This window comes from Protobothrops mucrosquamatus, unplaced genomic scaffold (genome assembly GCF_001527695.2).
Source record: "Protobothrops mucrosquamatus isolate PMUCROS unplaced genomic scaffold, P.Mucros_1.0 scaffold131, whole genome shotgun sequence".
NCBI lineage: Eukaryota > Metazoa > Chordata > Lepidosauria > Squamata > Viperidae > Protobothrops > Protobothrops mucrosquamatus.
Window position 1 is genome coordinate 1304518 of NW_015386498.1, and position 16817 is coordinate 1321334.

Consider the following 16817-nt stretch of genomic DNA (forward strand, 5'->3'; position numbering starts at 1 on the left):
ATACCCTTGATAGAAAAATAAAATAAGCTTCCAGACCTTCTCTTCTCAACTCCAACCCCCCGGCCTTCTCCTTTCCTTTCCTTTTCTATCCTTCCTCCTTCCACTCACGCCAGCCACACCCAAAGCCAACTGCAGCTGTCCCAATCTTTTCCTTCCCAGTCAAGCTCCTGCCAGCACTCTCAGGCAGTCCCCGCTACACATATAAAACTCAAGCTGAAAAGAAAAGAACTGAACCTAAGCCTATTAATGTTGGCGACTGAGTTTACCTTTCCATACACTATTTATAGTTGCTGCAACCTTTCAAGAAATTGGGACCTAGGTTTTTCAAGCCTTTTCCCATCAAATGTACTATTAACCCAGTCACAGTAGAATTAGATTTGCCAAAGTCCCTTTGAACTTGGCTTTTCACTGTAGTTTACTGAAACCTGAAATTTCCTCACCCCTTAGACCAGTCCTTGAACATTTAATAATAAAGGGGGAACAACATTTTAAGGTCAGAGAGATTTTGGACTCTTGCACACATCGGGGAAATTGTCAGTATTTAGTAGCATGGAAAGCCCCTACACTAGTAAAACATTTTCACAAACCTAAATGATTTTTCTAATATTTTCCTTTCTCTCCGCTTTTATTGTGTTTTGTTCTGCAGGTTTAATCCCTTTCTTTTGGGGTGACTGTATGTCAGATCCCCTTCAGGTGCCCTACCATTCTGTTGGAAGGAAGGAGGAGGTTCTGGGGAGCATTCTTTGCATGCTTTCTCTTCTGCTGTAACTGCATGGGAATTAGGGAGGGGAACCTGTCTTGATTCCACTTTCTTTCAGTAACAGTTCTTTTGATTAACCTTATGGAGTCAGGAGTTGTGCGTTCCTGAGAGGATCAGCTGAGACAGATCCTTTCACTGTCACTGAAGTACCCCCAAAGCAGCAAAACAATTTTACACAAATGACAAACAAGGTCAAGCCATAAGAGCTAAAGCTGATCTACTCGAAATGGAACCAGATATTCTAGAGGAAGAAGTAGTGTGGACACTCAATCAGTTGCCTAACTGCAAAGCCCTAGGAATTAATGGAATTCCTTCAGAGTTGCTAAGACCAGTATCAACAAAAGCACTGACAGTCCTTTGCCAAAGTATATGGAAGTCTGGTCAGTAGCCAAAAGAATGGAAAAAGTCAATATTTATCCCAATACCAAAGAAAGGTGATACAAAAGACTGTTCCATCCACTGAACCATAACCTTGATAGCATACATGAGTAAAACTCTCTTGATAGTAATCCAGCAACATTTGAATCCATCCGCCAATAGAGAACTGCTTGATGTACAAGCAGGATTTTGGAAAGGAAGAGGAATGCACGATCATATTATTAATCTCCACTGGATAATGGAAAAAGCAAAGAAATGCCAAAAAGACCTCTATATGTGCTTCATTGACTACACATAAGCCTTCAACTGTGTTGATCATGACAAGCTCTGGAACTGCCTCAAAGAACTGGGAATATCACCACACCACATCCAGCTCATTCAATCATTGTACTCTGATGAGGCAGCCTCTGTAAGAATGGAATATGGAGACACAAAATGGTTCTGAATTGAAAAAGAAACTTGGCAAGGTTGCATCCTGTAACTTATACTATTCAACATGTACACAGAGATAGTTATGAGAAATGCATATTTGGAAGAATCTAGAGTAGAAGTAGCAAGGAGGATCTGCAGTGGGTAATCCTGAGAATCAAAGATGAAAGTGAAAAATTTGGAGTGCATTTTAACATCAAGAAAACAATGACAATGACAACTGAGAACACACAGGTCAAAGTGCACATTGACAATGAGACTATCAAAACAATAAAGGAATTCATCTTTCTGGCCTCTAAAATCAATCAAAATGGTGACTACAACCCTGAAATCAGAAGGCGTATAGCACTTGGAAGAACTGCAATGTTTGGCATGAATAACATCTGAAAGAGTAAAGACATCAGACTCACAACCAAATGCAGATTTGTTAATGCAATAATTTTTAATAAAATAACAACAACAACAACAACAACAATAATAATAATAATAATAATAATAATAATGATAATAATAATAATAATATCTTCAAGCTGACAACATCAAGCACACTGAAGTCAAGAAAAAGATTAAAGGTGAATACATCAAGAGAGTGAAGATCTTAAAAGTCCAAACTCAATGGAGGAAATACCATAAAGTCAATCAACACCTGGGCAATTCCAGTCATTAGATACACAACTGAAATAGTGGACTGGACTCAAGCAGAACTAAAAGCAATGGATAGGGAGACCAGAAAAATAATGACAATGAATCATGCCCTTCATCCATGCAGTGACATTGACAGACTTTATCTATCAAGGCAAATAGGTGGGCGTGGAATGCTGCAAGTACATCAGATGGTTGAAGAAGAAGAAATGGCTTTGGAAGAACATCTGAAGGACAGTGATGAAGATGCACTGAAATTAGTATATCAGAAAGGCTTACTAACTACTGGAGAGACCAGACTGGCCTACAAGAAAGACCAAATGAAGAACAGAATAGAGGCATGGGAAGACAAAGCACTACATGGCAAGTACATTAAAAATAGCTGGGAAAGTAGATAATAACAATACCTGGCAATGGCTAAGAGCAGGAAAATTGAAGAAAGAGACCGAGGGACTAAGTCTGGCTGCATAAGACCAAGCCTTAAGGACAAATGCATACAAAGTCAAAATTGAGAAGACAACTGCTAATATTGGATATTCTTGCTTTGACAACAGCAACAGACAGTAAGTGCTGCCTATGCAAAGAAGCTGAAGAAACAGTGGACCACCTGGTAAGCTGCTGCAAGAAGATTGCACAGACTGACTACAAGCAGCAGCATGACAAAGTAGCAACAATGGTACATTGGAAGATCTGCAAGAAATATCATTTGTTCGCAAACAAAAACTGGTGGGATCATAAAATAGAGAAAGTCATAGAAAATGAAAATGTTAAAGTGCTCTGGGACTTTAGAATTCAAACCGACAAGCACTTGCCACATAACACCCTGGACTTAACAATTGTTGATAAGAAAGACAAAAAAGTTTGGATAGTGGATGTGGCAGTGCCTGGAGACAGCAGAATAGACGAGAAGAACTTGAGAAGATAACAAAATATAAAGACCTACAAATAGAAATAGAAAGACTCTGGCAAAGGCAAACAAGGGTAGTACCAATAGTAATAGGTGCCTTAGGTGCAATCCCAAAACAACTGGAGCACCACTTGAACACCATTGGCATTGACAAGTTCGTCATTAGTCAATTGCAAAAGGAGGCCTTACTAGGAACTGTTTCCATCCTGCAACGGTATCTGTAATACCATCAAGTCAAACATCCACATCTGCCTATCCCAGGTCCTTGAGAAGGACTCAATAGGTAGACAAAATGCCAAATCCAGTCTGAACATCTGGCTGACTGTGCGATGATCAATAACAATAAAAGTTAGAAGGGACCTTGGAGGTCATCTAGTCCAACCCCCTGCTCAGGCAGAAAACCCAATATTATTTTCATTTCTTAAAAACTTCCAGTGTTGGAGCATTCACAGCTTCTGGAGGCAAGTTGTTCCGCTCATTAATTGTTTTAACTGTCAGGAAATTTCTCCTTAGTTCTAGGTTGCTCTCTCTTTTGTTAGTTTCCATCGGTTGCTTCTTGTCTTGCTTTCAGGTGCTTTAGAGCAGAGGTCCCCAACCTTTTGGGCACCAGGGACTGGTTCTTTGGAAAGAGGTTTTTCCATGGACCGGAGAGTGCATGGTTTTGTGTGCTGCCTGCATCACAAGGATGGGGCTTTGCTTGTTTGTGCAGACTGGTTGCTGGCATGCTGCAGCCTGGTACTGGTCCATGGACCGGGGTTGGGGATCCCTGCTTTAGAGAATAGCTTGACTCCCTCTTCTTTGTGGCAACCCCTGAGATATTGGAACACTACTATCTCTTCATTAAACTAGACATACCCAATTCCAGCAACCGTTCCTTATATGTTTTAGCCTCCAGTCCCCTAATTATCTTTTTGGCTCTTCTCTGTACTCTTTCTAGAGTCTCAACATCTTTTTTTAAAATTGTGGTGACCAAAACTAGATGAAGTATTCCAAGTGTGGCCTTACCAAGGCTGTCAATGCTGCTAATATTGAATATTCTTGCTTTGACAAAATAGGCAGAACTGTCTGGCACTTTTAGAGTTAACTCAGATGAGAAGTGGAGGGGGGGAGAAAGAATGTAAAGAGAGAGCAATTTGCGTGGGCTTCAGAAGGAAGTGAACCTTTGCCCCCCAGGCTGGTTGGAGAACGTGACTCATGACAGCAAAAGAGGGAGGGAATATGCTAGCAAAAATAACTGCTCTGGGGTGGAGACTTCAGATCTTGGCACCCATCCATGATGTGCCGACAATCTGTTATACTGTTAATAAAGGCTTTTAGGATAAACAATGCCTGGAAGTTCTTTGAAGTGTTTCATTAGTCGGAACCTTGACAAAGGCATTGTAAAGTGGTATTAAAACTTCACGTGATCTTCATTCTATCCCTCTGTTAATGCAGCCTAGCAATCTGTTGGCTTTTTTGGCAGCTGCAGCACACTGCTGGCTCATATTTAAGTGATTGTTCACTAGGACTCCGAGATTCCTCTCACACGTTACAACGTATACTATATCTGTGCATTTGGTTTTCCTTGCCTAAATATAGAACCTTACTTTTTTAACCATTGAATTTTATTTTGTTAGATAGCGCCAAATGTTCAAATCTGTCAAGATCCTTTTGTATCTTAAGCCTATTTTCTGGTGTGTTGGCTATTCCTGTCAGCTTGGTGTTGTCTGCAAATTTGATGAGTTCCCCATCTATCCCCTCATCCAAATCATTGAAGATGTTTAAGAGCACTGGACCCAGAACAGAGCCTTGGGGCTCCCCACTACACACTTCCCTCCATGTAGAAGCAGTTCCATTGAGGACCACATGCTGAGTACGACCAGTCAGCTAGGTACGAATCCCTCTGGTGGTGATGCTGTTTAACCCACATTTTTCTATCTTATCAAGTAGTAAGTTGTGGTCTATAGTAGTAGGTTGGAGTCTACTATTGTTACTTATAACTGTGAAACTTGGACTCTGAAAAAGGCAGATAGGAAAATGATGGATGCCTTAGAACTATGGTGCTAGAGGCAATTATTATGCATCCCATGGACTGCAAAAACAATAAAGAAGTCCTAGACCAAACGAGGTCCAGGCAGAAGAAGAACATTGTGGCTTCAAAATCTAAGGGATTGCTTTGGACAAAACTCAGCAGCACTTTTTCGTATGGCTGCTGATAAAAACAGGATCACCAACATGATTGCCAATGTCCAATAACGGATATGGCACAAGAAGAAGAAGACCAAACTTCACTAATAATATCAGATAGAGGCCAAGATCGCCAAACAGAGGCTGGCATACTTTGGTCATGCAAGCTGACTCTGTCGAAAAATAAATCATGCTGGAAGTTATCAGTGGAAAAAGAAGAAGGGGCCATCCTAGTACCTGCTGGCTGGACAGTATAAAGAATGACACTGGGATACCATGGCAATATGAAAGAGGTGATGTGAGACAGAGGGGTATGGAGAGTTCTGATCCATAGAGTTGCTAAGGGTCAGACATGATTCCAAATTTGAAACAGGAATGTTTGTCTTCCTGGCATTGTTAGAATAATACTGGGCTATTCTGAATCATGCTATAACAATCTGTTTCAAATTCAAAATAATTTGTATATCCAACTTCTAAATTAAAAGATAGAATGAAGTAAAAACTGATAAAAAAAACCAGCTGCTGTAGGATAAACATAGTTTAAGATAAAATGATGTTAATCACACAGAATTTACTTCCAGAAAATCTAAGTTGAAGAAGAATCCCTTTAGTAATAAGGTCTTAGATAGGCTATAGCAACTGGTTAACTATAATATTATATGTAGTTCTTGCAATATACTGGTATCAATTTCTATACATTCAACTGACAGTTAGTGTATAGCAGTGGTTAGGGCATCAGAGAAAAACAGGGAACAACTGAGTTGCAGATGCAGTTGCAGTCCTAATCAACAATGAAATTTTTTGAAAGACTTCTCCATGTCTGACTATGTTGCTGAAATATAGGATGACATAGTTCCATAAACATAGGTATTCACCAAACCATTTTAAAAATAGTCTTATTTTAGCATAATATAATGTTCCTTAAACTACTCTGAACAATTTCTTATTTTCATCTCATCTAACTAGATGCAATCAGATGAATGGGTGAGCAGTTTTAATGAGCAGTTTTCTTTGAAATGGGTTAATTAATACCCCCACACACACACCTAAACACACATGTAATGTATTTTAATGTATTTTAATAACTCAAAAGAGAGTAGTTACACTTATTCTGTCCTATGGCTACTGAAAGCATATGTGTGAAATCATTGTATTTCATGATGAATGGCTTGTGCACTGAAGAATAAATTGAACAAACTGGCAAAGAGCTCACTGAACATGAAATCAGCTATTAGAAGAAAGCTTGTGAACAAATTCTGAAGCTGATATGCATCTTTTGATTAATGTCCTATCAATCATCCACAGAGGCTACCTTAGCTAAGTTGTACTGTAATCATTCATGGTTGCTGAGAGAACACAAGCAAAGACTAAAGGGTTGCAATTACTGAATATTATTACCAATTTCTCTCTGCCTCTTGCAGGGAACAATTACTGGGTTGGAGACATTTTTGTCCCTTTATTCAAAAAGTACGATGTTGAACTGAAAGAGATTCCCTTAAGACCTGCAAGATCACTTCACCTTTTCTTAAATGAGTAACTTTTATAACATAGAAGTCTCAAAGAATAACAGTAACTTAATCATACTGAAAGGCCCATTTAAAAATGAAATAGTGAAAAATATGGTAAAAAAATATTATTTTTAAATTAAAAATGTAGTTAGCTTTTTTACATAATTCAGTATAGCATTTCTATTAATCTGCTTAACTACATCAATAATTCCAGAGGGTGACTTTAAATCTACCATATTATAGTTTATGTTGGTTTTTCCACATAAGTTTATATGTAGTACAATACATATAGGTATTAGGTTTTTTAAAAAGTACAACCAGAGCTTTAATTTTCAAATTAAGCTATTCCATCATATGAATTTTTTAAGGAACTTTAATTACAGAACATTCAGTTTTATATGATATAACCTAGTTTAATTTTGTCATATCATGTTTTTAGGCCTGAGAAAAGTCTAAGAAATACTGTAATGTGATTATAAGCATTAGCATGCATAATAGGCTTTAATAGATAATTTATTGCTATTTATCTGAAAGGGACATGGGTGCTTTTTTTACTGCAATATTTTGACACTAAGACTCATTGATCACTAATTTCAAAGGGGAAAAAGGTTAATCCATCAGTTTGTCTACCAAGAAGGCACTGATAGAAATTCTTTAGGTGACATTCTGAATGATCTGAGCTTTCATTCCTTGCAAACAAATGAATGATATGGCAAGCATAGTGTTCAAAACACATTTAACCAATTGATTTTCTCTCCTGTCCTAATAAGATCTATAGAGATATGAATGAGTGAACCACAAGCCAAGATTAAAAACTGCTTCATAAGAGAACATAACACAGCAACATTATCAATAAGGTTACTGTAAAACATCATATCATCCATTATTTTTCTTCAGTTAAAGTTCATTATTATAATAACTATTGTTATTGAACAATATGGCTATTCTTATTGTTTTCTTAAATTTTTGTTCAAGCAAGTTTTGCATATTCTTATAAAATAAGTAACACTTTTTTTTACTTTAGGATATATACTGTTTTATATGTTATCAATGGGCTTATAATTTAAAAAGACAAAAATAAAATAAGTTATAGAACCTGAATTTTACATAAATTATGTGTTAAAATTCTTTATGAAAATGGATCCTGCTACACAAGGACATGTAATTAAGTGCAATACTTAATTAGACTAGCAGAATATGCCCTTTTGGAAAACATCAGAACTTCTTCCCCCTTTTCTCCCTTAAAGAAACCTGTATGACTTCACGTTGATAACATCTTTTTCTTCACTCCTTCCCATTTACTTCAATTTGATATATATTCAATAATTTCTTTTATATTTTTAAAGATTTGTTTTCATTTTCATTAATTAAAATAAGCAAGTTAACTTACTGGCTGACAAAAAGGGAAATAAATTAGGACTATGAAAATGGTTTCTCCAGTTTTGAGTCATGGAAAATATTACAAGTATGCTAAAATACAATGGGGCTATAGTTTTACTCAAACTGTCTAGGAGTAAGTCACACTGAAAATAGAGTATTCACTAGAAAAAAATATGCAGAGAATCAAGCTTTGCACCATACATAATACCATGCTCATAACCTTTATTTGTTTATGGAAGAGAAAAAAAATCTAAATATTGCGCTGGATGACAGTTCCTACAGCCATATCACTGGCATCTGCGTGAATCACAAAAGGTTCCTCTGGGTTATGGTGCCTTAGCACTGGCTCAGCGGCAAATAGCCCCTTCAACTTTTTAAATTCTGCTTGACATCCCATTGTCCAGTTCAAAGGCTTCTCTCCCCCCTTCCCAGTCTTTAACAGTTCAGTGATCGGTAAAGCAATCTTGGCAAAAGAGGAATGAATTGCCTGTAGAAGTTTGCAAACCCCAGAAAACTTTGCAGCTGCTTGCGGGTGGGAGGGGCTTGCCACTCCAAGATGGATTTCACCTTCCCTGGATCCATCTCTATTCCATCACATCACAGTAGTCCAGTTTAGATTTGTGAAATTTGCATGTAGACAGCTTGGCATACAGATTAGTGTCCAACTAAGGTTTTTTTTAGCACTTGTAGCACAAGCTTCACATGTTCGTCCACGGTCTCAGTGTAAATGAGGATGTTGTCAAGGTACACTAAGATCCTCTTGTAAAGATGTTCATGCAGCACCTCGTTTATGAGTTGCATGAACACTCTAGGGGGTCCCTGTAGTCCAACTGGCATTACTTTAAACTGGTAACTGTCCAGGAGGCAATTGAAGGCCGTCTTCCACTCATCGCCTTCTTTAATTCTCACTCAGTAGTACGCCTCCCTTAGGTCTAGTTTTGTGAATATCTTCCCCTTGCCTAAGTGGCCTAACATGTCCTTCATGAGGGGGAAGTGGTACATGTTTTTCACGCTCACTCTGTTAATTCTGCAAAACTCCATGCACAATCTAAGCAACCCATCTTTCTCTTCTTTAAAGAGTACCGGAGCTGCGACTCAAGATTTCATGGCTTGAATAACACCCCTTGCTAAGTTCTTGTCTATGTACTCCCTTAGCAGGATCTGGCATGGATCTGGCATGCGGGCACACTTTGCCGCTGCTGCTGCACATTGTCCCAGCTCATGTGCCTTTGCTCAGGAGGAGCAACTTGTTATGGTTGTGAACTAAGCTGTAATAAGAGAGGTTTTACTTCTTGCCAATTTATGGGGGGGGAGGAAGCCCTTGCCCGGCCTGGGCGCATCCACTCGACGGATCTCATGGGGGTGGCTTCTGCTGCTGCTCTGAGCGGTCAGCAGGGAAGCAGGAGGAGGTGGAGGGGCAACCGGGGGTCAGTTGCTCACTAGCAGCCCGACGAGGCAGCAGATTTGCACACCAGCTGCCCCTTCTGCTTCCCTGCAGGGCTGACCGGACAGAGCAGCAGCAGAAGCCACCCCCATCAGATCCATCGAGTGGATGCGCCCAGGCCGGGCAAAGGCTTTCTTCCAGCTATCCCAGAGCGATTTCCGCCTGTGCCGATGGGGCTCTGTGGCCAGTCTGCCATTATGCAGGACAGCCAGCATGCTGTGGCTGCTGACGGACACCGTCGCCCCCATGCACTCGCTGGCTTCTGTGTGGGGGGCCTGATAGTGTCAGGCAGCAGATCCAGAAGCGAAGCTCCGCTGACCATCCTTGTGCTGGCGGTGGCGAGGGAAGGCAGGATCTGGCATGCGGGCACACTTTGCCGCTGCTGCTGCACATTGTCCCGCGTGCACCTCTGGGCGGGGAGGGGAGAGCATCTGCCACAGCTCACCTTCTCCCACCACTGCCCCCACCAGCGTGAGGATGGTCGGCACAGTTTTGCTTCCAGATCTGCAGCTGGCTTGGCGATGCAGGGATCACGCTGCTGCCTCCTGCTTCTCTGTGTGGTTGGCCAGTCAAGGGGCTCAGAGCAGCAGCCGCCACCCCCGTCAGAGCCACCTTGTAGACAGGACCTGCACCAGGTGAGGGCTCCTTTCCGGCTGTCCCGGGGGCGTCTCCACTCATGCCGATGGGGCTGCACTGCAGAAGGGAGATGGCGGCTCTGATTTCACTCACTCTCCCGCCAAAACTGCTCCTTTTATATGCTCCCTCACCCCGCCCAGCTCTTGCAGCTGTTCCCGGACTGCACATGCATGGAGAGGGGGCAAGATATACTATATACATGGCTTTTGAGTAAATAAGTTGGGTATAAAGAGCAGCCTGGAATGAACCCACACTCTGAAGCTGGCTAGCCTTGTTGGGCACAGTAACCTGAATAGCCTTGTTGAGCACAACTTATTATAGTAAGCTAACTCTGAAATTAGACAAGTATATGTACAAATACAAAGGAACTAATTAAGCTTAATTGGTTGCCTTGCTTTTTGTCCAAATAACACAAGAATAAAAGAACTATTGGAAAATGTAACTCCGAGTGACCTGAACTCAATTTTATGACATAATTGGCATAGTTGGCAGGATTCTTGGCTTGCATTCGGGCAAGAAAGATAATGACAAGCAGATTCTTGTTGGGAAAAAGGAAAGACAAAGAGAAGGAAAAAGAGAAAGATAAAGAAAAGAAGGAAAGGAGGCAGACCATTTGGATTCTACCTCCTGATAATGAGGGACAAGCTGGTTATTACGATGATATGTTGCATAGTGCTCAGTAGGGTTTAACTGGAACCTGAGAGACAACAGAGATATTAGAGAAAGATAAGAGGGAATTATTGGAGGTGCTAAAGGGAGACAAGGGTTCTTTAGAAAAGGTAAAGTCTACAATATATAAGAATATACATCCTATTACTAAGGAAGACAGTACAACCATAGTCTTTTTAGATTATACTCTGAAATCTGTTTTGGAAAACTTGGAAGAAACTGGGGACATTGATGGTAATGGTGCAAAAGGAAATTAACAAAAAGTAGGAGTTAGGAGAAAAAAGTATGCAATATAGACAAGCTTTGGAACAAATCCTTGAGAAAACTAAAATAGTTAGAGAAATGAAACAATCTATGGAAGATCAAACCAGAAAATTACAAGATATGAAAACTAAAACACAAAGTCTGGCACAGCTGACGTAAAATTTCAGCTGTTAGTAAAAATAAACAAGAAAGGGTCTCTTGTATGAGTAAATACGATCTTTGTGATGGTTTTGACACAACATGTTATGATGAACCTAAGTAACTATATTACTTGTATACAGGAGAGACTTTTATATTGTACAGAGGCAATCAAGAACAAAACATTAATCAAGGTCTTCTCTTTCTGCCCAAGGTAGAACTTTTTATCAAGGATTAGTTATGCATCAACATCACCAAAAATGTCTTGTGATGAAATTAATCTTTTCATATAACTATCAGTGTTAGCTTTCATAAACAGTCATTTTTCTAGTAGCTCAAAAACATTTAGATGCACCTTTAGTCAGTAGCAATACTCAAACCTGGTCAAATAAATAAAGAATAAATGAGAGATTACAAAATAGTGAACTGAATTTCTTTTTAAAATGCATATAGAACATGATTTTACTAGATGATAATTACTAATTTAGATAGCTTTAAAATTGTATTTATTAAATTGCTATATATTGTACTACATATAACCAATCTGTTCCAGAATAGTAGTCACCAAGAAACAATAGCAAAAGAAAATCAAAGGTCTTATGAGATTATTTTCTCATAAAAAATCCTATTCTTCACAGGATTCTAAAAAACATATTATTTTGAACACTAACCCTAACTCTTTAAAATCGTCATGCATTTTAGAATAGACCTCCTTTGAATATGTTGTATTCTTTATATCTCCTCCTAAAATACATTTCATTTAAATGGTTTTGATTGCTCAGGATCTTTTATTTTTGGTGTTCATAATTTACTAAAAAAGGATATTTAAATGATACAATATCTTTGGGGAGGATTAATTTCTTGATCCCAGATATAGTTGCTTGAAATGAAAATACAAAAAGTTGTTCGTAAAATGATTTATGAAGTTTTGCAAGACTGATATATTCTGTATACTGAAAATTCTTGCAATGTGTCAGGATTTACCTTATTGCACTTGCAGATAAATGCCCGTAAGAGCCACTAGCTGAAGAACTGCTACGGGAATTGTTCAGAATTGTCACCAAGGAGTTTGGAGATGTGCGGATCATGGTCTGAAGGTCAAAACTATGATCAGACAGCGGTGATAAGGACAATGTTCGTTTTCGACTTGGTCTTGTTGGTAACCTGGGACTTGAAAACCTAGTACCTGTTGTATAAAAAAACCAATTATTTATCAGAGCACCAATCCTCCTTTTTTAAATGCTACTGGCAGTGGATATAAAGAGTTGCAACAATAGTACATGCTTTTGACAACTGCACTCTTTTCACTTATGATCTACTAGCACAACTGAGAAAAATTAAGAAAAAAAACATTTATCTTTCCATTGCTTACCTCAAGGAAGCTCTCTTGGTTAATGTGCTAGCAAAATGATAAATTGCTAAACAAAGGGAAAAGACCTTTATATGTTATCTTCCACATTTCCAATGATTTATGTATCTGATAGCTGCTTAGGCTTTCATTTTATTAATTCACTAGAAGCAAGGAGATGGAGTGGTTCAAATCTAAGCTAGTAGTTAACTCAAAACCTTTTCTAAAAATTGCTAAAAGTTTTCACTCAACCTAAGGAAAATCAAGATGCATGTTTTGTTCATGAATAAAATAAAAATTCTTCCAAAATATTTATAGGTATTTATATTTCATATTTTCTTCTGGAGGCTTAGAATGAAATAAAACTTAAAGCTTCCTAGCAATTCTGCAAAAAAGATTAGAAGAAATATTAGATTAAACCAGTATCCTAAATATCCAGTATCCTAAATATTATTTTAATAAATATTAAATATTATTTTAAGATAGCATAAATTAATTTTATTCATAAAACAATCCTATATAACTATAGGAATTTGCTGTTAAATGTACCAGTACTTTCTTATGGTTATGTTTGGATATATAGATATTAATATATAGTTTTTAAAAACAACATCTGGAAGCTTTCAGAGTAGAATTCTGAAATTCATTTTCAGTTAAAAATTTCACTAAATTTTAATTCTCAAACATGGCCTTAATGACTGTAAAGAATTGGATTCAGTGGAAAAGCTTTAATTACATATTACTTTACCCAATCCATAGGATTATACTCAATTTTAATATGTCCAAAAGTGACATATTTATTTTAGCAAACACTTTTGTAAATCTTCCAAGCCAAGTAATTTTTTCTACTCTTCAATATATTTCTTTGTGTAAAGAAAATAAAATCATCCCTGTTGGATGAAACATATAATCTACCCAGAATGATATGTTGCAATCTCTAACAACGTCTGGTCTATGATGTGTGAAAAAAAGGGGCAAGCCACCAATAAAAAAATTACTGTGGATTTGCTCAAAATACTACATTTGCTGTTTGAATACTTGCTTTATTGCTTCCATGATTATATTATCTGAAGTCTAGTTATATTCAATATTTGCTTCATTTTGGAAATCTTTGGCCATAATTCTTCAGATAAAACTGCCAGCAAGACTGTCAGTTATCTCCAGCATCTGGTTTGTGATTCTCTTCTTTTTTCTCTTCTATAAAACTAGAAACACTCATGTTGTTCCAATCTTGCTCAGGATATTGTATTGACAAGTGAGTGGAAAATACCCCTTCCCAACCTTCTTATTCTTTTCATCTTTTGTTTATGTCCTGCTATTTGCTGTGTAATGTCTGCTACTTGATTTAATGCAGAATTTAAGATTCTTTAAAATGATGGTGTCCTTTCCTTGCCTTTGAATGAAAACAGTTATCAAAATTTACAAGAAAGTTTGTTTAAGATAGCAGCGAACTCAAACACTATGCTTAAATAGTTCCTCTTCCTCAGACTATAAAGCAAGGAAAATTATAACTCCTGACTCCATAGTCATCTAATCCCAACAAGCACAATTTCTATCCAAGATAGTTGCTGCCACTAGGAGTATTATATTGATGCACAATCATATCTGACTCTGTTGCATATCACTAAATATTCTTTAATTCATTTAAAACATATCTTTGTAAAGGATGCATTACATCATTTTGCTAAATGAGGCACTTCTTACAAAACCTATACAAATACCAAGAAACCATAAAGTGAAATTGCAGCTGTATAAATCAACTTTTTACACAGATTCTGTTTGCAGCCAATCTGCATCCTAAGGCCTAAGCTTTCTCTCCCTCATTTTTTTCTTAAATCATTGCAACTTGCTTCTGAAAGCATGTGAACGTGCACAGCCTCTCTCATAGTTTATTTCTTCACAGGCTGAAGTCAGGGTTATTCCATATTCTCACATTTCATTCCATTGATAAAAATATATCATTCCACTATTCTTTTTTCTTGGATATCTTATGTATTGTTTTCCCTTCCCAGGATATTCTGCAATAACACTCTCCACTAGAATGCTCAAAGGTACCAGAGTTCTGCCAGCAGTGTTTGCAGGATGATAACTGTTGAAGACTTACCCAACTGGAATCTCTCTATATAGAACTTGCATTTGCTTCCGAAATGCAAAGGATGGAGGCCTAACAAAGTGAGGTCGTTATGGAAAAAGTAAAGAGGATTCCCTTTGGCACCCTATTTTTGGAAAAGAACTGGAAGAAAGCTGAGATTTTAATGAAAAGAATTGCAATATCTTGCTGATATTATTAAATTATGGTTTGTTATTACAAGATTGTTCAGGGAGATACTGGAGAGAAGAGAATGGAGCAAATATTTCAATAGTAACTAGTGAGAGATATGGTAGAAGGTTGCAACCTGGCTATCACAGGTAAGGAGGTGTTGAACTGCAGCCTTACCAAAAGTCAAGGAGACAATGAAGGAGCCTCCTTGCAAAGGTTGTGCTTTTTAACATCTGGTCTGGGTCTAGCAAAATATTTACCATTCACAATTTATTCCTGGATGAAAATGCTCTCTTAATATTTATATGGCTAGGGCAGAAGAAGTTTATCTCCTAACCTTAATCCTATAGAAATGCTGTTGAAGGTCTTGAAGAAAGTGGACAATTCATGTGAGGAATTAACATTTTGAGTTGAAGTTATTCTGGAGGGACGAATGGACTAAACTTTCAAGCCAATGTGCAGACTGATTAATAGTTACACAAGATGTTTAGTTACAATTATTGCTGCCCATAGGGGCCACACCAGTTACTGAAAGCTGTGATGACTCCCCCAGACTCTTCCCCAGATACCTCTCCAGATGTCAGCTCGGAGGAAGATGAACCAGTTCCAGGCACATCTGGAGGGGAGTTGGTCAATGGTTCCAAGCAGCCGACTGAGAGGGATTTGGTTGAAGCACAGCTGCAGCAGGACAGCCTTGAGGCTTCAGGTGGGGAAAGCACGCAGCTGTAGCCAGTCAGTGATGAAGAAGAACTGCCTTCTGCACCTGATCCAAGAACACGTAGGGCAGAGAAAAGGCAGGAGCAGTGAAGTCAGCCAGATTACTTGTGAGGAGGCAGCCTCGCTCTTCTTGATGGGCTGCACCAGAAGCTGGCTATTTAGCATAGCAGACAGATGGAGGGGATGCTGAGAACAATTTGTTCATTTCCTAGCTGCATTTTTTCTGGTCATTGTGATTCCTGCCTTGCTTTGGATTGACAACATGCCTTGACTTGGATTGTGCCTTGTGAACTCTGGATTTTTCTTACCTTGTGAACACTCTTGTGTTGTGGATTTAATTTTGCCTGGTGGGTTTATCTTGTTTGAGAAACTTTCAAGTCCATGAGCCTTGTGGATTCATTGGCCATTGGTCTGCTTTTGGATGGACTTAATTGGGACAGTTATGAATTTTTAGTGAAGGGAATTGCTGGGGTATATTAATAAACTTGCTAAACCACTGTTATGTGTATATGAATGAGTGAGATGATACAAAGTAAAGGTTCATATATTTTTGTCACACAAATATGTAGCTTTGGGTCATTTTTCTCAATGTGCAGGTATGTTTCTGACATGTTTATTTAACTGGATTACCTACTCCTAGGGTTTGTGAGAAGAACAGAATGTATCATATTTATGCAGAAATATTGAAAATTCTAAATATTTCATGAACTTTCAGCACCAACATAGATTTTAATCTCAAGGTTGGAAAAATAATGGCTATAAGATCATTGACTCTAATGACAAAATGGAAAAAGTATTTGAATCATTTAGTTGAGAGAATGATGCAAAGATGTTTTTGTTTTCTCCGGAATTGTCTTCTGCATATATATGGTTTCTTTTAGGTCTACAATAAAGCATCTTACCCAGGAGCATCAACTCCCTTACACTTCTTTTGTTACCTATTAAAAGCAGGATTTACATTTTGGGAACTTATAGCTCTGACTGCTCTGAAGACTGACCCTGGATAATCTATGATGGAAGCTAAATAGAGAACAACGCTGCTAGGTCTCCTGAATGTATTGGTAGATTTCAGTTTAACCAATTACAGTAAAGGGGTTGGTCTTTGTGACAGTATTTCTACCATTTCTGATCTTTCTATCCATAGCATACTGTAGTAAAAGATTTGCACTAT

At 38.2% G+C, this 16817-nt stretch overlaps 1 protein-coding gene across 1 annotated transcript in view; it reads right to left on the bottom strand.

The window, feature by feature from the left end:
• Window positions 1-16817, bottom strand: part of GLI3 (GLI family zinc finger 3) — a 223385-nt gene that overhangs the window by 70761 nt on the left and 135807 nt on the right. The window contains exon 6 of the mRNA XM_015813067.1: window positions 12306-12507. Coding sequence (XP_015668553.1) covers window positions 12306-12507 — 202 coding nt within the window. The remainder of the gene's footprint in view (window positions 1-12305; window positions 12508-16817) is intronic.